This window comes from Rana temporaria, chromosome 9 (genome assembly GCF_905171775.1).
Source record: "Rana temporaria chromosome 9, aRanTem1.1, whole genome shotgun sequence".
Lineage (NCBI taxonomy): Eukaryota > Metazoa > Chordata > Amphibia > Anura > Ranidae > Rana > Rana temporaria.
The window spans coordinates 150,245,824-150,271,109 of record NC_053497.1 but is presented as its reverse complement, the minus strand read 5'-3'; the positions used below and the strand labels follow the sequence as shown (position 1 = coordinate 150,271,109).

General features: G+C 42.2%; 1 protein-coding gene across 4 annotated transcripts in view; it reads left to right on the top strand.

Annotated features, from left to right (window-relative positions):
- The window catches only part of DENND1A (DENN domain containing 1A), a 1,239,075-nt gene that overhangs the window by 960,594 nt on the left and 253,195 nt on the right, over positions 1-25,286 (top strand). For all 4 annotated transcript variants that reach the window (XM_040324851.1, XM_040324852.1, XM_040324854.1 and 1 more), the window contains exons 14-18: positions 6,852-6,953; positions 7,049-7,136; positions 21,183-21,223; positions 22,896-22,967; positions 24,406-24,462. In XM_040324851.1, coding sequence (XP_040180785.1) covers positions 6,852-6,953; positions 7,049-7,136; positions 21,183-21,223; positions 22,896-22,967; positions 24,406-24,462 — 360 coding nt within the window. The remainder of the gene's footprint in view (positions 1-6,851; positions 6,954-7,048; positions 7,137-21,182; positions 21,224-22,895; positions 22,968-24,405; positions 24,463-25,286) is intronic.

Genomic DNA, 25,286 nt, shown 5'->3' with positions numbered 1-25,286 from the left:
CGGGCCCTCCCGTGCCATCAGGGGCCCAGAGAGCGAATCGGTCGGTGCTGCCTGGAAAGCATAGAGATGACTGGTGACCAGATGGTCACCAGTCATCTCTATGACCGTCGGAGGCCCGGGCGCGACGTTATGACATCACGCCCGGTACCCGGAAGTAAACAAAGCCGCAATCGCGGCTGTCGGCATTTGATCAGTGATTTTTTTTTCACCGATTTCATGCTTGTAAGCCTGGAAGAGAGATGTGGGGTCTTATTGACCCCACATCTCTCCATAAAGAGGACCTGTCACACTGATTCCTATTACAAGGGATGTTTACATTCCTTGTAATAGGAATAAAAGTGATAAAAAAAAAAAATTAAGTAAAATAAAAATAATTGTATTTTTTATTTTTTTTTAAACGCCCATGTCCCCATTATCTCTCGCACAGAAGCGAACATGCATGCAAGTCCTGTCCACATATGTAAATGCCGTTCAAACCCCACATGTGAGGTATCGTCGCGTGCGTTAGAGCGTGCGTTAGACCTCCTCTGTAACTCGAAAATAGTAACCTGTAAAAAATGTTAAAGTGTCGCCTATGGAGATTTTTAAGTACCAAAGTTTGGCGCCATTCCATGAGTGTGCGCAATTTTAAAGCGTGACATGTTAGGTATCTATTTACTCGGCGTAAGATCATCTTTCACATTATACAAAAAAATTGGGCTAACTTTACTGTTTTGTTATTTTTTAATTCATTAAACCGTTTTTTTCCTCCAAAAAAAGGCGTTTGAAAAATTATTGCGCAAATACCGTGCAAGAAAAAAAGTTGCAATGACCGCCATTTTATTCCCTAGGGTGTCTGCTAAAAAAAAATATATAATGTTTGGGGGTTCTGATAAGTTTTCTAGCAAAAAATGTTGATTTTTACATGAAGGAGAGAAGTGCCAAAATAGGCCCGGTTGTCAAGTGATTAACCACTTGCCAACCAGCCGCCGTCATTATACAAGTTGGCTCGTTCCCGCAAAGAGCCATAGCTGTACGTCGGCCCTTTAAAAAGCTGCAGCAAGCACGCACCCGCTGCAGCAGGATAACCCAATGTGCGTGGCCGGCAGTCGCGATGAAAGCCAGCCACGCGCCATCGCGGCCACGAGAGCCAGAACGGGGACGAGTGTGTGTAAACACACAAATCCCTGTTCTGACAGGAGAGGAGAGACAGATTGTCTGTTCCTACTAATCAAGAAGAGCGATATGTCTCCTCCTCTAGTCAGTCACATCCCCCATAGTTAGAAACCCACACGAGGAAACACATTTAACCCCTTGATCGCCTCCTAGTGTTAACCCCGTCCTTACCAGTGACATTTACACAGTAATCAGTACATTTTTATAGCACTGATTGCTGTATAAATTTCAATGGTCTGAAAAATGTGTCAAAAGTGTCTGATCTTTGATAACTTTGTGCAAACCAATCAATATACGCTTATTGCAATTGAAAAAGAAAAAAAAAAAGAATATATATTGGTTTAAACTGATGAAGACATTTGTTTTTGCCTGTACAGTTAAATAAGTAATATAACCCATGGGTCATTGGGAACTCCATAGCCTTGGATCTTTTTGATCCAGTGTAGTATGGTCAACCAATACGGGCAAATACATGGACACGACCACCACACATGTGCGTGGGTTGCTCAGTCTCCGCATCCTCACCAACATAGTGATGCAATGGATGGAAAGACTTTATTTACCACCACTGGAGTGTAATGCCACCTTGTCAGCAATTTATAGTTTAGGAGGACATCGAAGAGGTGTGTGTCAATTGGAGAATTGTAGATAATTGATCATCCAATAGTGGCTTTTGTAGGTCTTGTTCCCAACTGGTTAAAAAGGGCAGCCAGGATATTGCCAATAAAGCTTGATAGAAATAGGAGATAGGTTTCTCCGGTGGTTGATCATCTACAAGGATGGTTTCTATCAATGTTAGGTTTGCTAGAGTGCGCAGTGGCCTTGGGAGTGATTTTATGAATTTAGAGAGCTATTGGTATTTATTTATTTTTGTCATATCACTTCTAGGATGTGGTGCCTAGTGATGCATAAGCCCCCGTTCCTCTATTCCACAAGTTCTCTCTCATAGCATACACACAATACTCATTCCTTAGCTTGTTATTCTGTGAATAAATACATCACACAATTTTTTTTTTTTAATCGGCTTAATCTATATGAAAGTAAAACATTTCCAAAATCTATCTGCTAAGAGTTTAAATATATATATATATACTTCAGTCGGTTATTTAGTTGTTTGTTTAGAGTTCCACCTTAACCCGTTTGTGACCACAATACCCTGTCCCATGTCCACATGAAAAATGTTGAATAAACGTGCAGTAGAATGATAGGAACAATGTAAAACGTGGTTGTATTTCCCCACCGACCCAGGGGAAATACAACAATGCTCTGCAGGGAAAAAATAATGAATGCACAATGCAAAAATATAATATATCCAGCACCTTCATTCTTCCGTCCCATGGCCATCCTCCCTCTGCATATCACTCCTCGGGTATCAGTTCAGTGGGTGGCGCCAGCTGGATCGAAAGAGGAATCGTCCAGCACCTTCATTATTCTGCCCCATGGCCATTCTCCCACTGCCCTCAGGCTTATTAATTAACAGTCATCAGTTCAGTGGGCAGCGCCACTGCGATCAAAAGAGGAGGCATTGCTTTGGAAAATGTGACTGCCGCCGCTGCTCTTCAAATCATAGAGGCAAGCTCCTAGCCCAAAGTGGCCCCAGAGCACTGAGGGCAGGTGGCCTACTGGGACATTTTCTGATATCCCGGTAGGCCAGTCCGGCCCTGTGTGTGTCTCTGCTAAAGGGCATCATGTTTCTGTGGTGTCCGGAAAGCGATTTTGCATGTGTTTCCGACACACAAATGTGAACGCAAGCTAAATGTCTGTTACATTGGTGGTCAGTGTAAATCTTCTCATTACATTGAGGCTTGGTGTAGAATCCTTTCATTCACACTAGTATCCAGTGTGAATATTCCCCTTACATTAGCGGTCAGTGTATATCCCTCCTTACATTGGTGGTTACTGTGAATGCTTCTGTTATATTAGTGATCAGTGTAAACCCCTATTACATTGGTGGCCAGTGTTGAAACTCTATATTGGTAGTTGTTAAAAAAAATCAGCATTGCCATTGATCACACCCTCCCCTCTCCCCCAGCACTGCTACTGATCACAGGATTTCTAGGATCCCTAGGAGTTTTCTGTCTATTGATGGGTCCGCTCACCTCCCCAGGCCATGGTGTGCAGGCAGTGAGGAGATGATGTGCTGTGACCTCTAGCAACCAATCAGTGAGCAGTAAGGATGTGCAGTAACCTCTAGCAACCAATCAGTGAGCAGTATTATTGTACAGTAATCTCTAGAAACCAATCAACAAGCATAAATCATGTGCTTTAACCTCTAGCAAATAATCAGTTAGCCGTAATGTGTGTTGTAGCCTCTAGCAACTCGTCAGTAAGCGGTTATGATATGCTGTAACCTCTGACAACCAATCACAATTGCTGCCTGATCTGATACCGATAAACCGATTTTAAGTCTAGCTGCTATTTAATTGTATGTCTCCGAGCAGGTGGAGAGCAAAATTGCATGGGTGGGCCCAAGAAAATTTTTGCCCAAGGTCCAATCAATATTAAAGGCGGCTCTGCATTTGGCACAAGGCCATTGGCTCCTGCTGCTGGCAAACCATGTGATGATGGAGCAGGGGGTGGGGCTGAGCCCCACTGTCTGTTTTTATGGACACAGGCAACGCAGCTTGGTATTGAGCCTGCAGCTATGCCACCATAGGAAGCAGCTTCCTATTATTGTACTTAATTTCCTATGGTGGCACACTGAGAAGAGGAGGAGCCAGGAGTTCTAGTGGGGCACCCTACAAGTGGATAATCAGGGCTGTTCTATGTTAAACCATTGCATAGAGCAGGTAAGTATAAGATGTTTATTATTAAAAAAATAAAAAATAAATACGTTAATTTAAAAGGAAAATATTTTTGTCTTTACAACCCCTTTAATGTGCCTCCAATATTTTCCCAAGACAAATAGCTGACTCTCAGCTGCCTTCCCCTCATTTTTTGCGATACAGCACTGCGTCACTTTAACTGACAATTGTGCAGTCATGCGACGTTGTACCCAAACAAGATTTACATCCTTTTTTCCGACAAATAGAGCTTTCTTTTGGTGGTATTTGATCATCTCTGCGATTTTTCTTTTTTTTTGTTTGCGCTATAAAAAAGAAAAGAGCGACAATTTAAAAAATATATATATTTTGTACTTTTTCCTATAATAAATATCCCCATTTTTTTAATTTATTTTTTAAAAGGAAAATTTTTCTCAGTTTAGGCCAATATGTATTCCTTTACATATTTTTGGTAATGAAAATCGCAATAAGTGTATATTGATTGGTTGATGCAAGAGACTAAACGGGTGGGACTTTAAATGAGGCGCAAGGCATAGAGCCAAGCGCTTCCATCCCCGATATTATGAACAATAAGGAATAGGGTGGAATAGGGTGGGCATTAACATATACTGTTAGGAGCCATTAGAAGCCCCTCTGGTCTATATATGATATCTATTACCAATTATTTTCCCTTTATACCAGTGGAGTGTACCAACGTATCAATATTCATTTGTCATGGAGACACTTTCCAGTGATTTGGCCTCTTTTGATATCGTTTCCAGCATGAACCTATTATATTTATTTTTATCATTGTTACCATGAACTGTTGGAATGTATGCGATTTTCTTTGATTATTGTAACAGATCTACCATGCCACTATTGTATCTACTGTATATATATAATTTTTATACTATTAAATAACTGACTGTTTATTGTCTTCGTGCAATGCTTTCATGTTTTTTGCTTGGTTCTGCTGGATCACTTACCTGTCCAAATCCCACTGTGATTGTTGTTCTCCCGGGGTGCATGCCTCAATTAAAGTCCCACCTTATTCCTTATTGTTCATATATTGATTGGTTTGCGCAAAAGTTATAGTGCCTACAAAATAGGGGATAGATTTATAGCATTGTCGTTATTTTTTTTTACTAGTAATGGTGGTGATCTTCCATTTTTTTTTTTCGGACTGCGACATTATGGCAGACACATCGGATACTTTTGACACATTTTTGGTACCATTGGCATACAGTGGTCAGTGCTATAAAAATGCACTGATTACTGTAAAAATGTCACTGGCAGGGAAGGGGTTAACACTATGGGGCGAAGGGGTTTATTGTGTTCCCTAATGTGTGTTCTAACTGAAGGGGGATGAGAATGACCTAGAGGAAATTACAGATCATGGTTCCTAGCTATTAGGAGCTCACAATCTGCATTTCCTCACTGAACAGAACAGGGTAATGTGTCACACATGTCCCTGTTCTGCCTCTCGTGCCCGGAGATCGCTCATGGCCGGTGGTCATCGCGACCGTCGGTCACGAGCATTGGCACCCCAAAGATGCAGTGGGCGCGCGCGCCTGCTTAAAGTGACCGACGGTTTACGGAGCCAACCTGCTACGGTATAACTGCGGCGGCTAGTCTGTAATCGGTTAAAGTGTATCTCCTCCTTTTGTTCAGTTACACTTATGTAAGAGGGACCCCCACTACCAACCTCCCTCCAAACTTGCATCAGCAGATCTTGGGTGCAATGCAGGGTTCTTGCAGACAGCCTGTGTAAGCTGTCTGCTCATTCCTTATATGAACAGGCAGTTGCACTCTGACAGGAAGACTCAATGAAGAACCTAGAGTGCTCAACAGCACCCTGGTAGTTTATTGAGAACTACAAGCCGACATCAGCAAAGGCTTTTCACATTCACAGAACACTATGAGAATGATGCAGCCAGGCGCCGTCAAAATGGGGGATCAGAGGGGTGTGGGGGCTGGAGCATCTGTAACATGTTACACCCTGAATATGGGTGTAACATATTACAAAAGGTGAACTTATCCTTTAAGTTTCACATAATTTGTGTATGAAGTAACGTTGCTTAAACCTATGGTGGATACCCATTGATGTCAATATAGTGGAATATTGTCGCCTGGTCTCACTGCCTGGCCCCATTGGAAGCTCTCCCTGGGTGTGTTACACCAACAAGCTCATTTGATCCTTCAGGCATATGCCCTGCTAGGTCCATCTTGTCTGGTAAGCCTTTGATCTTCATGGTGGTGGATTGCCTACATACAAACTATATATACAGAGTCACTTTTATCACAGTGGATACATTTTGGACTTTATACATCATTTGTTCACTAGCACGTCTTTGGTTTATTTCCATCTTTGGTGCTCCACTTTGTATTTATTATATTTATTTATAATATTGGTTATTTATTCACTATATTCATTTGGTGCATTTTCAACCTACACATATTATTTTGGATCATGTCCAAATTTTGAATAACACAATTGTGTTCAGTCAATGATTGCATTATATTATCATTTTGATTAATCATTTGCATAGTTTTCATAGTATGTGTGCAATTGAATCTATTTATTAAGTCTAACACGGTGGTTATATGTACACTTATATCTTTTGAGCATACCGAGAGTAATATTTTGAGCGCCGCACTTTGCCTTTTCCACTTGCTTTATATACAGTATATCTGTTGTGCAGGCAGCTACTTACATTTATTATTGACAGCATGGTTTTCCTTTCACCTTTATATCCAAGTTTCACATGTCTACCCAAAAACAAACCGTTGTTGGAAAATATATTGCCTTTTGTGTGCTGCTGATGTTCAGGGTTCCTTTGGATTTTCAGTTCATATAGTAACATAGTGTTAATGTCCTTCTAGATAAAAGTAAGATCAAATATACTGTTTATTGATGAGCTTTACTTCTTGCAGGAGGAACCGATCACATTTTGCGAGGAGACCTTTGTGTCCCACCGTTCCAGTGGAATGAGGCCATTTCTTCAAAATGCAATTCAGCTGCAGCTTTTTAAACAGGTGCGTTGTTTAAATACTCTATTCAACCAAAATAGTTGAAAAAATTTAATGGCAGGGATAATTAAAGCAACAATATGACATTTGTGTCTCTTTAGTTCATAGATGGACGCCTTGACCTGCTGAACACAGGAAATGGATTTAGTGATGTATTTGAGGAAGAGATTAATATGGGAGAATATGCTGGTAAGGAATTTTGGAAAGTTAATCTATCATTTATGTTTGAGCCAATGAGGAGAGAGTGGGGTGGGGGGCCGAGCCGCACTCTGTGTGTGAATGGACAATGTCCATTCACAGAAGTACAGCTCGGGATCCAGCCTACTCGAGTGCATTGATACAGTGGCAGCGAGCACAGAGACGAGCCTTATCACTGCGGTGTGTTGCATGTGATATTCTGTAACATGCATATAAATGGGTTTGAGTAAGCGCTGAATTTTGCGTGAAATGCGTCACCTTTTAATGTTCCTGTCCTACCTGGGATGCAATTTTAATACTTCAATAAAGAAACCAAAGAGTGCAGCAATATTTTGGATTTGTGCATGACACTGAATTTTACAGACGAGCTGTGCAGTAACCTGGGTTCCAGTTCTCAACTTCTGTCACTTACCTAGAGCAGCATTACTTTCCCTTTACTGATCCAGATGCCTGTGAGAGGTTGAGAGCAAAGTGTGGGGGATGGTGGTCAGACACAGTAGTGAGCATTGGTGTGCAGGAGGAGGAGGAAGGAAGGGTCAGCTGCATTGATGAGAGCAGGAAGGCACAGTGATGGGGAGGTTTCAGACATGGCGGTGAGAATGGGTTGCTGACACGGTGGTGGTGAGCTAACTCCAGATACAGTCCTCCCTGCCAGCAGAAGTGGTCAGGCAAAGGGGTTGTTGGTGATGTCATATGATCTACTGAAGAGAGTTGCAAATATGTTATTAGGTGTGATGGACATCCTGTGCAGAATATTATTTTAGACATGTCCAACCTATTAAACTCGTAGTAGCATCTGAGGATTAATAGGCTGGAAATTTTTTAAACCATTCTGAAAGTACACACTGCCTGCCATTTTTAGTAACCTTTTCCTAGGCCCAGCAGCGCAGATCAAAATATTAAGGCCCCTTACCACTGTGTTATTCCATTGTGGTGTATTACTATGTACAAGTTTACATGTGTTGCATATTGCGGCCATTTCATCAAGAGTGGGCTGCCAATGCATGGAAATAAAAAACTGTGCCTTTAATGCTTTGCAATGCAAGTCATAAGTTATAGCGTGCTGCAGTGGTGGTGCGTCTATAGAGGGCGCTGGAGCGCCGCCCCCTCTGGCTCTCGCACCGTCCACCACTAATTACAATAACATAGATTCATGCATTGCATGAATCTATGTTATTGTTGCCACTGCCGCCCACTATTCAGATGGTGAGCGCCGGCCACCTGAATAACGGCAGCTGGTTGGCTGTGTGAAAGTGCCTATCAGAGCCAGCGGCTGAAGCGTCATCGAGGGCGGGAGAAGACATCGATGGACGTGGAAGGAGGATGCGCTGACCCCCATAAAGGTAAGTGCCGGGCGGGGGGCATTTTACAGGGCACAGTGGCATCAATGGGCACAGTGGCATCAATGGGCACAGTGGCATCAATGGGCACAGTTGCGACAATTAAAGAGCACAGTGGCCACAATTAAAGGACACAGTGGCCACAATTGGCACAGTGGTGACAATTGATGGGCACAGTGGCTGCATTTGATGGCATGACACAGTGGCTGCGTTTGATGGCATGGCACAGTGGTGACAATTGATGGCACAGTGGTTGCGTTTGATGGCATGGCACAGTGGTGATAATTGATGGCACAGTGGCTGTGTTTGATGGCATGGCACAGTGGTGATAATTGATGGCACAGTGGCTGTGTTTGATGGCATGGCACAGTGGTGACAATTGATAGCACAGTGGCTGCGTTTGATGGCATGGCACAGTGGTGACAATTGATGGCACAGTGGCTGCTTTTGATGGCATGGCACAGTGGTAACAATTGATGGCACAGTGACTGTGTTTGATGGCATGGCACAGTGACTGCGTTTGATGGCATGGCACAGTGGTCACAATTAATGGCACAGTGGCTGCATTTGATGGGCACAGTGGCTGAATTTGATGGGCACAGTGAGGCTGCAATTGTTTGTTTTTTTGTTTGTTTGTTTTTTTCGTTTGCGCCCCCCCAAAAATTCTGAGCACCAGTCGCCACTGCTGTGCTGTAATATGAGTTTGTACTTTAAGGTGCCATTCTAAATGAACGTCACGTCAATGCACCACACCAGGGTACCGTGTGTTTCAGTAAAATGCACTTTATTACAAAGCATAGGTTTAACTTTTAACTTCACTTTTAAATAATTTAATACAAATTACTCCACTGCTCATGCTAACTAACTATCCCTGCATTGCAGTGCATCCCATTAACACAGTGTTTCTCAACTCCAGTCCTCAAGGCGCCCCAACAGGTCATGTTTTCAGGATTTCCCTCAGATGAAATGGCTGTGGTAATTACTAAGGCAGTGAAACTGATCAAATCACCTGTGCAAAATGATGGAAAGCCTGAAAACATGACCTGTTGGTGCGCCTTGAGGACTGGAGTTGAGAAACACTGCATTAACATACACCGTATTGGCTGACGCTCAGTCTGGAAGCCTTTCTGCAGGCTCACAAGTAAACACATTTTACATTCGGACCTATGAAGAAATCTAGTACCCATGGCATTTTGCTCCCTGCCATCGAGCACTTCTACCACTGCACCATCCTGCACCACTGATTTTGAACTTCCCTGCCTCCCAGCACCCCTGACAATAAAGCCTAAGACCTCAGCCAATGCAGCTTTCTGCTAGCTACTTTACCACTGCTCCCCCCTTTGCAAGGGCATGCAGAGATAAAGAGAAGCTGAGTATGGAGTTTCTGGGCTCTCTTCCCTTTTCCCCTACCTCTGGCAATGCTTGTAAAAGCAAGTTATGTTATAAAAAATTTACACAGGATATATATACTGCCAACAGTTTGCACAGCGTTTTACAAAATAATGGGAGACAGTAAAGTATACAGTTCAAGACAAAAGAGTTAGAAAGGCCTTACCCATGAGACCTTACAATCTAAAAGGGAGGGCACGTAATTGAAAAGGTAATAAGGCAATAAAGGATGAGTTGATTAAGAAAGTAAAGTGTTTTATATTAGATACATGTAGGCAGGGCCGGACTTACCATTGGCCTTGACTGGGCTCAAGCCCAGGGGCCCCACCCAATAGGGGGCCCCCTTAAAAAAAAAAAAAATTTTTTTTTTTTTTTTTTTAGGGGTCCGGAGGTCCCCAGGGGCCCGGAGGCCCCCAGGGCCCCGGACGGCAACCCCCCTTTTTTTTATTTATTTTTTGTAAAAAAATGTTTTTTTTTATATATTTTTTATTTTTATATATATATAATATTATATATATATATATTTTTTTTATTATTATTATTAAAGGGCCCAGGGTCTCCAGGGCCCCCGGATGGCAACCCACCTTTTTTATTTTTTTATAAAAAAAATTAAATTTTTATATATATATATATATATATATATATATATATATATATATATATATATATTTTTATTAAAGGGCTCAGAGGTCCCCAGGGCCCCATGTGGCAACCCCCCCTTTTTTATTTTTTTTATAAATGTTTATTTTTTTATTTTTGTTTATTTTTTTATTTTTTATTAAAAGGCCCAGAGGTTCCCAGGGGCCCAGAGGTCCCCAGGGCCCCCGGGTTTGGCAACCTCCCTTTTTTTATGTATTTTTTATAAATGTTTTTTTTTTTTTTATTATTAAAGGGCCCAGAGGTTTATTTTTTCTTTTTATTAAAAGGCCCAGAGGTCCCCAGGGCCCCGGATGGCTACATATATTTATATATATTTGTTTTCTTCTTTATTTCTTCTTTTTTTTGTAAAGGCCCCCCGCTTCTCAATTTGCGGCAGCCCCCACGCTTCTCAATTTCAGGCGGCAGCACCCCCACCCCCCCTAGGTTCTCTGCTTCAGGGGGCCCATGCCTTAAGCTGTGCAAGGGGCCCCAAAATTCCTGATGGCGGCCCTGCGCATACCTCCCAACACGCACGGATTCTGTGGGACTTTCCCGCACAGACAGCTTCTTCCCGCAGTCCCGCAAAAGGGTTAATTTTCCCGCACTGCAAGAGGAGGCAGCACGGAAGCAGGAGGAACCGGAGTGGTGTGTGGAGGACTGTGGCTGCTGAAGGGAAGATAGCCGAGAGCCGGGCTAATGACAGTCTGTGGCCCCGGCTGTTGGCACAGGTGAGAGGCACTCCCCCCCTCAACAACTGCAAAATCCCCCCCCGCTCAACAACTTTAATGCGCTCCCCCCCGCTCAACAACTTCAATTCGCCCCCCCCCCCGCTCAACAACTTCGATCCCCCCCAATTCTCGGCTCCAGGGGGCCCCTTCAACACTCAAGCCCAGGGGCCCCCACCACCCTCAGTCCTGCCCTGCATGTAGGATAGGCTTTCCTGAAGAGATACATTTTTTAAGAGATTGCCTAAAAGGTGGTCAAAGTAGGACATAGACAGATTTGAGTAGGGATTTACATATGGTAGACGTGCAGGAGAAGAGGCAAATTAAAAGCCCTTTACTGCCCATAAAACAAGAAACCGGAAAGGATTTTATATGTACAACCAAAAAAATCAAAGTACTGGGACACCTGCCTTTACACACACTTTGGGCCAAATTCTCAAAAAACCTGCCTAACTTAACTTTCAGCAGTTAAGTTACACTGACTTAAAATCTCTACCTAAGTGCCCGATCTTCAAAGCACTTACCTAGAAATTTCAGGCCGTGTAACTTAAGTGCCGCCGTCGCAAGGCGGTCCTCCTCTCCTGGGGGCGTTTAAAATTTAAATGAGGCGCGCTCCCGCGCCGGCCGTACTGCGCATGCGTGTGACGTCATTTTCCCGACGTGCATCGCGCGAACGTAATTAACGCCGGGCGGCTTTGAGAATTTCGACGGGACACTAAAGTTGCGACGGGTGAAAAAAAAAAGACGCGCCGGGAAAACAAATAATTATTTAAAAAAATGACAGCGTCGCTCAGCATGCATTCCTGAGGGAGAACTCCATGCCAATTTTCAAAGAAAAAACCGGCATGGGTTCCCCCCCCCAGGAGCATACCAGGCCCTTAGGTCTGGTATGGGTTGTAAGGAGACCCCCCCACGCCGAAAAATCGACGTAGGGGGTCCCCCTACAATCCATACCAGACCCGTATCCAAAGCACGCTACCCGGCCGGTCAGGAAGGGAGTGGGGACGAGCGAGCGCCCCCCCCCCTCCTGAGCCGTGCCAGGCCGCATGCCCTCAACATGGGGGGGTTGGGTGCTCTGGGGCAGGGGGGCGCACTGCGGGCCCCCCCACCCCAGAGCACCCTGTCCCCATGTTGATGAGGACAGGACCTCTTCCCGACAACCCTTGCCGTTGGTTGTCGGGGTCTGCGGGCGGGGGGCTTATCGGAATCTGGGAGTCCCCTCAAATAAGGGGGCCCCCAGATACCGGCCCCCCACCCTAAGTGAATGGATATGGGGTACATCGTACCCCTATCCATTCACCTGGAGGCAAAAAGTAAAAGTTAGTAAACACACAACACAAGGCTTTTTAAAATAATTTATTATTCTGCTCCGGATGCCCCCCCTGTCTTCTTTATTAGCTCTATTACCAGGGGGGGCTTCTTCTTCCACTCTCCGGGGGTCTTCTTCCACTCTCCGGGGGGGGTTTCTTCTTCCGCTCTCGGGGGGGGGCTTCTCCGCTCTCCGGGGGTCTTCTTCCATCTTCTCCCCTCTTCCGCTGTTGACTCGGCGAACCCCGGTTCTTCTGCAGATGTCCGGTGCCTTCTTCTTCAGCGCTGGCTGCCTGCTATCTTTGTGTGTTAGCTCAATTTCTAACAAGCAGCCGGCGCGGTCTTCTGTGACGTCAGGGTCTTCTCTTCTGTTCTTCTCCCCTCTTCCGATGTTGCCTCGTCGCCTCTTGTCGCTGTAATGATGGAAGCGCGCCTTGCATCCCATTTATATAGGCATCACCGTCCCATCATGCTCCGGTAGGTACCCACGTGGTGGGTGCACGTGGGTAGGCACCCACCACGTGGGTACCTGCCGGAGCATGATGGGACGGTCTCCTTACAACCCATACCAGACCTAAGGGCCTGGTATGCTCCTGGGGGGGGAACCCATGCCGGTTTTGAATTTAAAAATTGCCGTGGAGTTCTCCCTCAGGAATGCATACCAAATGCCGTCGCTTGAATGGGCCTTTACAAGGTGTGACTAACTTTACACATTATAAAACCAGCCCTAGTTTTGCGCAAGCAAATCAGAACTTACGCAGAAATCACAAGGATGAAAAGCTGATGAAATGCTTTGAGAATCTGCTTAAGTCCTCATTTGCATACGCAAAGCTGCATTTCAATGAGAAATGCCCCCAGTGGCGGATGCGGTACTGCATCCTAAGATCTGACCGTGTAAGTGTCTTACACATGTCAGATTTTCTGCCTAACTTTGGAAAAAGCCTTTTGAGAATCGTTTCCAAAGTTAGGCACAGACTGAACAGCAGTTAAGTCTGCGTATCTCTTTTGAGAATTTGGCCCTTTAACTTTAATGGCATCCTAGTCTTAGGTCCCATACACACTATTAGATTTTCTCCAGATTCACCAAAACCATATAATATGAGGTTCAAACCTTTGTATGCAATCAGGCAGGCCCTTGCACTATATGGTTTTGGTAAATCTGAAGACAAAAGTCTGCAGAAAGTATAATAGTGTGTATGGGCCTTAAGTCTGCAGGGTTCAATATTGAGTTGGCCCACCCTTTGCAGCTATAACAGCTTCAAGTCTTCTGGGAAGGCTGTCCACAAGGTTTGGGAGTGTGTCTATGGGAATGCTTACCATTCTTCCAGAAGCACATTCGTCAGGGCAGGCAATGATGTTGAACGAGAAGGCCTGGCTCACAGTTTCCACTCTAATTTATCCCAAATGTGTTCTGTTGGTTGAGGTTAGGACTCTGTGCAGGCCAGTTAAAGTTCTTCACCCCAAACTTGCTCATCCATATCTTTATAGACCTTTATAGACCTTGCTTTTACAGTATACAGTTTACAGTATAATGTATTACCACATTGTCAATTGTATCCTGAAAATTACATATTATTTTTTTTCCTTTATTTGAATATATTATTTAACTCTCTGTTTTTTTGGGGATACATTTGACAATATGTTTATTTTTCAATCTCCTTGGTTTTTGTGTAAAAGTAAAGAGTACAAAACTGATAACCCATATATGGTCAGATATCACTGTTAGTGAATCATACAAAAAAGATATAACAGAAAAAATGTGTCCAATTAAAAAACAAACTATATGGCAATATGACCATTAGTGAGGTTATACCCCTTTGTAATGTAAGAGTATCAGTAGTATCCAAGAGACATACTGTACATGGACAGGTAGGTTACATCATATTTCACAAGCAAAACTATTTTCTCTTCACCTTCACTAAAGAGAATTGTTTCCTAGTTGCTGGTACTTGCCTAATCGAGGGTCATATGACATCAATTCATTGTGAATTGTTTTCTCTTACCTTTTAGGGGTTTGTAGGATTGTTGGGGAAAATTATTAACATTTTATTTCTTCTTGTGCTTCCCCTTAATCCATTTACAAGTTCTACAACTAAGCGGCATATGCACAGTTTTTTTTCTACTTCCAAATCCCTGCACGTGATGCCCCCCCCCTTTTAAGAGGGAGTGTTCTGTAGGGTAGTGTGCCTCTAAGTATCCATTGCTAATAAGCCATGTACTTCCCTGGATGGTCAGCAACCAGTACACACTGTTACCTTGCTGCAGAATCCCCCTGAGTATGGAGGTCTTTGTGAAACCTAGATTGTAGAAGATAGATCCTCTTCTGTGAATAAATTGTAGTATTTTGAGGAAGTCTCCTTATATTCCGCCCTCTTCCTTTTTTTCCATCAAGCTGTTATTTGTACCCTTGGTTCCTCAACAGAGGATGCTGCCATCTACAGGGACAATTTTTATGATTCCTAGAATTATATATCTCATAATTGATTAGGCAGGTTTACAGTGTGTATATTACACCCCTGAAATATAGTTGTTGTTCCAAGTTTTCTTCTGTTCAGGTAGTTTGCTATTCCAACTGTTTTGTTTGTGGTGGATGTTTGGTTATCCTCCACATTGATAATTGAGGACCATTATTTTTCGAGTACCAATTTCCCCTTACTGGCAATATATGTACTGGTCTGGATCACTAGGTTTATTCTTGGTGCACTCCGCATGGGTTGTAGAAATTTTCATATTTGGTTGACCAATTTTTTTTTTTTAAGAATCCGTTCCTTCCGATACTCTTTATAATATTATTTTCTTATCTGTTGAATCTCTCAATAGCTAATTCCCACCCCTCAGTTACATCAAAGTCGCATGACAAGTTATACCCCATATTTTCCAATGAAAATTTTCCATTCATATATGTGCGACTTTAAAGTAGTTCATGCACTACATTGGTTGGAATTTCATGCAATTTGAGGGCCAATAGACTTTGATGTCTACCGTCAAAAGTTGCATGAAAGTCATACCTGATCGTTTTACATGCAACAGTGGGTTTGACTTTGCAGAGGGACAACAAGAGACAACAAGTCACATCAAAGTTGCCGCAAAGTTGTACTCCAAAGTCACACGACTACAAGTGTGATGGAAGCCTTAGACTGATTTTAGACATTTAAATGTCCAAGTATTTGTTAATCCCTGTATAACAACAAAAAGGCATCCTGCAGTCAAAGTTAATGCAATGGTGGTGGATGTTACACAGGATCTCTACAGCTCCAGGTAGATGCACAGGCCTTGCTGCCCTCCAGGGGTTGGGGGAAACCCAATTGAATCACTGTAATAGAACAAAAAGAGGATTAGAGTTTCTATTTTTTTTTCGATTTTTTATTTTTTGTGGTCTGGCTGAGGGTAGACACCAAAGGTAACGCACCTCATGCCGAAATTTGATTTAGAGAGCAGCAGAAAGGAGGTGGTACTGTAACGGTGCTTAGATTGGAATATAGTATTTCTACAACAATGAAAGACTTAGATACTGTTTAAGTAAAAAAGTATACAATAAGCTTTATTAAATAATTTATACAAAATTGATTAAAGATAGATCAATATCACTGTGTCAAATCAAATGGTGGTTGCATCACTGGTGGGTTGAAAAGATCACACTTAATCCCAATATGTTTCGCCCATGGGGCTTTGTTAGGGGATGTATGTATCAACCATATATACAGTGGGGCAAAAAAGTATTTAGTCAGCCATTTGTGCAAGTTCTCCCACTTAAAAAGATGAGAAAGGCTTGTAATTGTCATTATAGGTATACCTTAACTATGAGAGACAAAATGTGGAAACAAACCCAGACAATCACATTGTCTGATCTGGAAAGAATTTATTTGCAAATTATGGTGGAAAATAAGTATTTGGTCAATATCAAAAATTCATCTCAATACTTTGTTATGTATCCTTTGTTAGCAATGACAGAGGTCAAACATTTTCTGTATGTCTTCACAAGGTTGTCACACACTGTTGCTGGTATGTTGGCCCATTCTTCCATGCAGATCTCCTCTAGAGCAGTGATGTTTTGGGGCTGTCGCTGGGCAACATGGACTTTCAACTCCCTCCAAAGGTTTTTTATAGGGTTGAGACCTGGAGACTGGCTAGGGCACTCCAGGACCTTGAAATGCTTCTTACGAAGCCACTCCTTTGTTGCCCAGGCGGTGTGTTTGGGATCATTGTCATGCTGAAATTACCCAGCCACGTTTCATCTTCAATGCCCTTGCTGATGGGAGGAGGCTTGCACTCAAAATCTCACGATACATGGCCCCATTCATCCTTTCATGTACACGGATCAGTTGTCCTGTTCCCTTTGCAGAGAAACAGCCCCAAAGCATGATATTGCCACCCCCAATACAAAATTCCTGTCTCTCAGTGGCCTTCAAGAAAAATATTTTTCGATATATTTTTTCTGATTTTATTAGTTAAAGCGGTAGTTCACCCACAATCCCATGATTTTACCATCGAGACAGGCATTGTAGCGCGAGCTACAGTATGCCTGTCCCGATTTTTTTAACCCCGTACTCACCTTGTAGTCGTCCATCGTAGATTCCGGCTCCCGCGGGGAATGGGCGTGCCTATGGAGAGGGAGGATGATTGACGGCCGGCCCTGGCACGTCACTCTCCCCGAAGACAGCCGGAGTAGGTCTCGGCTCTTCACGGCGCCTGCGCACAGGCTATGCGCACGCGTCGTGAAGACCAAGCCTATTTCGGCTATTTCCGGAGAAGCGTGACGCGCCAGAGCCGGCCGTCAATCATCCTCCGTCTCCAGAGGCACGCCCATTCCCCGGTATCTTCGATGGACGACTACAAGGTGAGTACGGGGGTAAAAAATTCGGGACAGGCATACTGTAGCTCGCGCTACAATGCCTGATTTTAAGGTAAAATAATTTTTTTTTTTTTTCCCGTCGATAGGGTGAACCCCCGCTTTAAGGAGGTTCTCACACTAATTGTCATTATTTTCCAGTCACAGATTGATGTAGAAGCACTCAGTGTTTTGTGCAGATAATACTTGACTTACCTGTTTCATAAGAGAATATCAAGCCATGATTTGTCATAATTGTGATGATTATGGCTTACAGCTAACGAAAACCCCAAATCCACAATCTCAGAAAATTAGAATATTACATGCAATCAATAAAACAAGGATTGTACATAGAACAATATCAGACCTATGAAAATTATAAGCATGCATATGTACTCAGTACTTGGTTTGGGCCCCTTGCGGCATGTTGTGGAAGCTATCAGCCTGTGGCACTGCTGAGGTGTTATGGAAGACCAGGATGCTTCAATAGCGGCCTTCAGCTCTTCTGCATTGTTCGGTCTCATGTCTCTCATCTTTCTCTTGGCAATGCCCCATAGATTCTCTATGGGGTTCAGGTCAGGCGAGTTTGCTGGCCAATCAAGCGCAGTAATCCCACGGTCATTTAAGCAGGTGTTGGTGCTTTTGACAGTGTGGGCAGGTGCCAAGTCCTGCTGGAAAATGAAGTCTGCATCCCCATAGAGCTTGTCTGTGGAAGGAAGCATGAAGTGCTCCAAAATCTCCTAGTAGGCAGCTGCGTTGACCCCGGACTTAATGAAGCACAGTGGACCAACACCAGCAGATGACATGGCTCTGCAAATCAACACAGACTGTGGAAACTTCACACTGGACTTCAAGCATCTTGGAGTGTGTGCCTCTCCATTCTTCCTCCATACTCTGGGTCCTTGGTTAGCAAATTAGATGCAAAATTTGCTCTCATCAGAAAAGAGGACTTTGGACCACTGAGCAACAGACCAGGTCTGTTTTTCTATAGCCCAGGTAAGACTCTTCTGACGTTGTTTGTTGTTCAGGAGTGGCTTGACAAGAGGAATACAACATTTGGAGCCCATGTCCAGGATCCGTCTGTGTGTGGTGGCTCTTGATGCACTGACTCCAGCCTCAGTTCACTCTTTATGAAAGTCCCCAACACTTTTGAATGGCCTTTTCCTGACAATCCTCTCCAGGCTGCAGCCATCTCTGCTGCTTGTGCACCGTTTTTCTTCCACACTTTTCCCTTCCACATAACTTTCTATTAATGTGCTTTGATACAGCACTTTGTGAACATCCAACTTCTTTTGCAATTACCTTTTGAGGCTTTACCTCCATATGGAGGGTGTCAATGATGGTTTTCTGCACAACTGTCAGGTCAGCAGTTTTTCCCATGATTGTGATTCCTACTGAACTAGACTGAGAGACCATTTAAAGGCTCAGGAACCCTTTGTCGGTGTTATGGCTTAATTAGCTGATTAGAGTGGGACACTTTGAGCCTAGAATATTGCACTTTTTCAAGATATTCTAATTTTCGGAGATTGTGGATTTGGGGTTTTCATGAACTGCAAGCCGTAATCATCACAATTATGACAAATCACGGCTTGAACTATCTTGCTTTACATGTAATGAGTCCATCTCATATATTAAAGTGACGAGTGCTTTTGCGCTAATACAGATCCTCAATATGCAATACCCTAAACAAAATATATACAGTGCAGCAAAACCTAGTTGTGTTTACAATACACAAAACAGAAATCAAAAGTGGGTGTGATTCTGCGCAACGTATCTCACAGAAATGGTGACACACAAAAATATGACCACATGAGAACCAAAAAAATTGGGAACCAAAAAAATATTAATTGGAAAAAAGTGATAAGTGATAAATGTATTCAATATATATAATAATATAATAAGAGAGCTATCAAACTCAAAGATGCATGACTTTGTCATGTACTTTTGTTCGATTCATGCATCTTTGAGTTTGATAGCTCTCTTATTATATTATTATATATATTGAATACATTTATCACTTATCACTTTTTTCCAATTAATATTTTTTTGGTTCCCAATTTTTTTGGTACTCATGTGGTCATATTTTTGGGTGTCACCATCTCATATATTATTTTCACCTTTTAAGTTGCATTAGTGAAATAAATGAACTTTTGTACGATATTCACATTTTTCGAGTGTCACCTGTAAGTATCCCAAGTTGCTTTTCCTGGATAGTTGCTATTCAATAAAGATGGCACTAAGATGACAGCTCAGTGCACAAACATGTCAGATGAATGCCAATATCATTCTGCAGATTGGATGTGCAGCATCCTTCAATTCCAAAATCGTTTTCATATAAGTATAATTTTTACTATTAGGAATACAAAATCTACCCAGAGCTTAATCTTCTCTGAGATTATCTTTTTTTATTTGTACAAGACTTCTGTGGGCTGTTGCGTTTCTACAGATGAGTATGAAAGCAGCAAGGTAGAAACCATACATACTCTACTGAACTTACACAATAATCACAGATATTAATGACACATGGACACATCACATCACATTACATTGGCTGTATGGATTCAGTGCTTTCTTATCTATAGGATTTTACCTGGAATAAATGTAAATATGAGAGTTTCTGATCTTGGATTTTTTTCTGCATGCTTGTTTCAAGCTAGTGATGTGGATCGTACTGAACTCAGATACAGCCAGACAGCAAGCATTTTGAGAAAGATGGCAACAATGCCAAACTGCATATGTTTCTTGATTCATATTTTGTGTGAAGCCTATTGATTGTTTGATGTTCTGTTTCCTAATTCTGAATGTTTCTTGCTTTAGTGATGTTATTCTCGGACTACATCTTTTACTTTTTTTGAGGCTATGCTACCTTAAGGCATACTGAACTATATAAACTTTAATTTACAAATTTTGTTCTCTTTACAATCTATTAAGGCTGCATGCATAACTGGATATTTGGCCGACATAATCTATATTCTGTAGTCTATATTCTGGCAAAATGTCCAACGGTAGATACAATTAGAGGGTAGAAGGTAGCACTCATCATAGCCAAAAGCAGTACAAAAGGCTTATTCATATTAGGCATCTAGAGAGACCCAGAAAAGGTAACTCAACATAAAAGCACTCCATCATGAGGTATGTACTGATATAATTATTTAAAGAAACAAACAAAGAAGGCTCTAAAGATTCTAAGGATCTTTCTGTGAATAAATATTTTCTGGAACAAAACCACTCCATCACTTCCCTTACCAGCAATGACAGGCCTAGCAGAACTCTTATAATTCTAAGCATATGATGCCCACTGTGAAAATTTTAGGACCCACAGTACCTACAACCCGGTGGGTTTTGGCATTAACCTGAGTTTCTGTTTTCAGTGATTTAATTAAAAAACAAATATTAAACGTATCCCTTTTCTTCGCCTTGTTAATCGAGTCCAAACTGAATCTGTCAGGGCTTTCAAACCACATTTGTACTGACATGGGTCTCCTTTTGTTGTTTAAACCTAATTAGAGGTACATTTAGAGAAGCAGGGGAAAACACACCTTTCCTCCCTGGCCAGAAAGGAGCAGCCTATTCAGACCATTTGAATGAGAATGAGAATTATTGCAACATGGCTTTGATATTTTGAGAGAGGTGTCTCTTTTTTTTTTCTAGATTTTCAACCATGAGGATGGCAAGTCATATGCCTGGTGTGCTTAGCTGGTAACTGAGGAGTGTAGAGACATCTTTTAAATGTAATTTAAATATTATTTGTGCTTCATGTCACCATATTTTGTTTGCTCTTTTCAGTATTTTCTTTTTTTTTTTGCAGGCAGTGACAAGCTGTACCACCAGTGGCTGTCAACAGTAAAGGTAAAATTGCTATGTTTTCTTCAGTACTATACTATTTGTACATCTCTATTTTATATACTGTATACCCTGATCAGATTTAAAGCGGTTGTAAACCGCATAAACTTTTTTTTTTTTTTTTTGAAACCTGCAAGGCAAAAGGCATAATCAGCCAGTATGCACCGCATACTGGCTGATTATGAAATACTTACCTCGGAACGAGGTGAGGAACACTTACCTGGTTCACGCCGAGCGAGATGTCATCTTGCTCCGGCGTGTCTTCTGGGTATCGCCGCTCCAGCGCTGTGATTGGCTGGAGCGGCGATGACGTCACTCCCGTGCGTGCGCGCGGGAGATTTAAAATCGGCAGGGTCCGGCGGATGCCGGTCCTTTAGCCGAGGATCCCCCCTGCACATGCGCCGCTGCAATCAGCGGCGCATTGCGGGGGGAATATCTCCTAAACCATACAGGTTTAGGAGATATTCTTGATACCTACAGGTGAGCCGTATTATAGGCTCACCTGTAGGTAAAAGTGACAAATAAGGGTTTACAACCACTTTAACTTTATGACCACTGACAGGTTAAGTGAATAACATTGATTATCTTGCATCTGAAAGTTGGTAGGAAATACGGTATTAGGCAGCAAGTAAACATGTGGTCTATGAAGTTAATGGGTTAAAAGCAGAAAAAATGGGCATTGCAAATTGTTGTGTATGGGGCTGCTTAGACTAGTCAGGGTGCCCAAGCTGGCCAGTGTCCACAACTAAAAGTGGGCATGTTGGCATCAGAACTGGACCACTGAGCAATGGAAGAAGGTGGTCTGGTCAGATTAATCACAAGAAGAAGGCAAGGTGGCAGAGGCAGTAGGATGCTTTGGGAAATGTTCTGCTGGGTAACCTTGGGTTATCCAGCAGAACACTCTGATCAGTGTTCTCTGCCATTGGCTAAGAGCACTGATCGGGGTCGGTCGGCTGCTGGTTTTCCATGATGCACGTTCAACAGAATCTGGCCATACACACGGGCCGAATGTCGGCCGTTTTTATTTTTTTTCATTCTATGCATTAGGATAAAAAGACTTCTGTGTTCAGCAGCCTCCCCAGAACCCCCTAATACTTACCGGAGCCCCATCTCTGTCCAGCGATGTCCACAAGTCCATCCGCCATCCAGGACCCTCCCTCCTGATTGGCAGAGACACAGCAGTGGCGTCATTGGCTCCTGTGGCTGTCAATCAAAGTCAGTTAGCCAATCAGGAGAGAGAGGGGGAGGGAGGGACAAACGGCAGCTCAGTGTCTGAATGGATGCATTTAACAGGAGGGAGCGGCCATGAGAGTCAAAGAGGAGGATCTAGGCTGCCCTGTGTAAAACAACTACACAGGGCAGATAAGTATAATAGGTATTTTTTTTTTTAAGATAAATTTGACTTTAACGCCAAGCAACTTTTCTTGCAACATAATTTTTCTTTGTGTTTTTTTTTTTTTATGTTTACTGTTATAATTTGATGAAAGATGCAATCTGAGACTGCACCTTGGGCATCATAACTGTTCTATGCTCTACCTGTATGTTTATACAGTACGTGAGTGTATGTATATATATATATATATATATATATATATATATATAGATATATATACATATATATATATATATATATATGGAAGATTCTGTGTCTCATGTCTCACCATTCTGTTTTTTGCAGAAAGGAAGTGGAGCCTTTATTAACACAATGAAGACCAGAGCTAATCCAGCTATGAAAACAGTCTACAAGTTTGTAAGTATCTCTATTCCATTATAGGCAATATTCACATGAATACAAGGTCAGCAGTTTTAAAAGGCAGATGAAGTACTGCCGAGCAGCGTTATTAATCTCTTGATTGGACACTGTTGATTCCATTGATCCCATTAAATATTTAGCATACGCAAAGGTCTCTGTTGGAAAAAAAAAGCATCACGTGTTGGTTTAAAATAAAGAGCTTGTACATTTTTATTAATGCTTGGAAATTAATACGTTAATGAAATAAAAAGAGCTTGGCATTCAGTTTATTGGTGAACAGCAGATTTTGTGTAATTTGGTTCTAATTTGTTTGCAAAATATTTTACCAATTGAAAATAGAGCATGTGCTCTCTTTTTCATTCAGATATTTTAAAAACATACTTTTGAAAGCTAGTTTAAAAAATATAGCAGCAATTCTCAACCAGAGTGCTGCAAAGAGTCTTCAAGGATGCAAAGAACTGCCCCCACTAAGGCAGGCAGTTACAAGACACATTCTTCACTGCCGGCTCAAGCCTTTTTCTTTTTATTTATTTTTTTGCTTTGCTGCTGTTCTTCAATCTTGTAAAATTTCATGTAACCTCCTCTGCGACTCTATGCTGTGGAGGCTGCCTGCCTGGGTCCTGTCAACTGATGATGTAATTGGTCGCTAAGGACAGGTTGGGTGCCCGCACAGCTTTCTGGGGCTGCCACTCTCTGGTACCCTGGGATGCATGGCACTTTCTGGTTCCCTGGGATGCTGCCTTTCTGTGTGTGTAGCTGAGGCCACCGTGCATGGGTGTAAAAAATATATAGGAAGGTTAGCAAATTTAAACCTCCCTCCCAACACTTTTACTCACCTATGTCCCTCTCCGGCCCAGAAGTGCTGACTGGTCCCCTCTTAATGACATTATCAGTTTTCTGGAATCTGGGATGACTTTACTGCTGGACAGCCAATGGAAAGTGTCCACTTCACCCAATAAAGTAACCTCCCAAAAGAATGACAGAACAGAAAAAATAAAAACCTGGCTTGTCACATGGCAGCAGAATTAGATTTAACATGGCAGTTCATTTCAGTGGCATAACAATAAAGAGTTGCACTCTCCTGGTCCCTGACTTCTACATCGGAGGGAAATCTAGGATGGAGAACAATGGGAGATAATGATCTCCAATTGTGTGGTTTTTTTTTTGTTTTGCTTTTAATTAACTTGTTAATTAAAGTGTTCAGCTCTGGGAACTGCTGGGTTCATCAGCTAAACCTCTCTATCCAAATCGACATGATCTGGATACAGAGGGGGGCATCTGGTTTTGTTAGATTCCTGATGTATAATAGATAGTATTTGTCATAATTTTAGATGGTGATAAAGCACATTAACTTTTTTTCACTGAACTTTATAAATATATGTATTATTTGTTTCATTGTCTTTTAAAATTTGAATTCCATGCTTCTGTTATACAGGCTAAAGACCATGCCAGGATGGGAATTAAAGAAGTAAAAAATCGCCTAAAACAGAAGGTATTGCTCTTTTTGTCACATACAAACATGGGACATCCACAATGTTTATTCTATTTTAAGAAGATAACATATTAAATATACATCTGACCCCAGTATTCTTTACACATCCATCAGTACTATTAGATAGTGTATTAGATGTGTTTAACTATTCATTTTCTCTCTTCAACATATTATACAGGACTTTTACAAACTGAACCATTATGGTATTTATGTTTACATTCTTTTAAAGGTTTTTTTCACCTTTGCAGAAAAACTGTATCAGATTTCATATATATATTTGTTGGCGTATAAGACTACCTTTTACACTTAAAAAAACTGGCCAAAAAGCAGGGGTCGTCTTATGCGCCGGGTCAGCTGCTGGATGTGCAGTAATACTGCATGTAGCTTTGACTACATACAGTATATACCGCTTAGCCAATCCTGGTGAACGATGTATTCAAATGAATACAGGGCTTGCTTGGATTAGAGTAAACAACCTCTGCCAATCCAAGCAGGCTACATACAGTAGCCTGCTCGGATTGGCATTGAGAGTCATAGAAGCGTGGGCTGATGATGTTACAGCCTCTGCCAATCCAGGCAGGCTTTGTATTCATTAATAGAATACATCACTTACATCACTTATCGTGATTGGCTCAAGCAAGAAGCAAGAAGAATATGGCTCCAGAAGGAAGAAATATGAAGCGTCAGAAGCCTCGGAAGGGGGGTCGTCTTATGCGGCGAGTACAGGCAAAAAATCTTTAAAAAAACTGTAAAGTTAGGGGGTCGTCTTATACACCCGGTCGCCTTATACACCGCCAAATACGGTATATATATATATACGAATC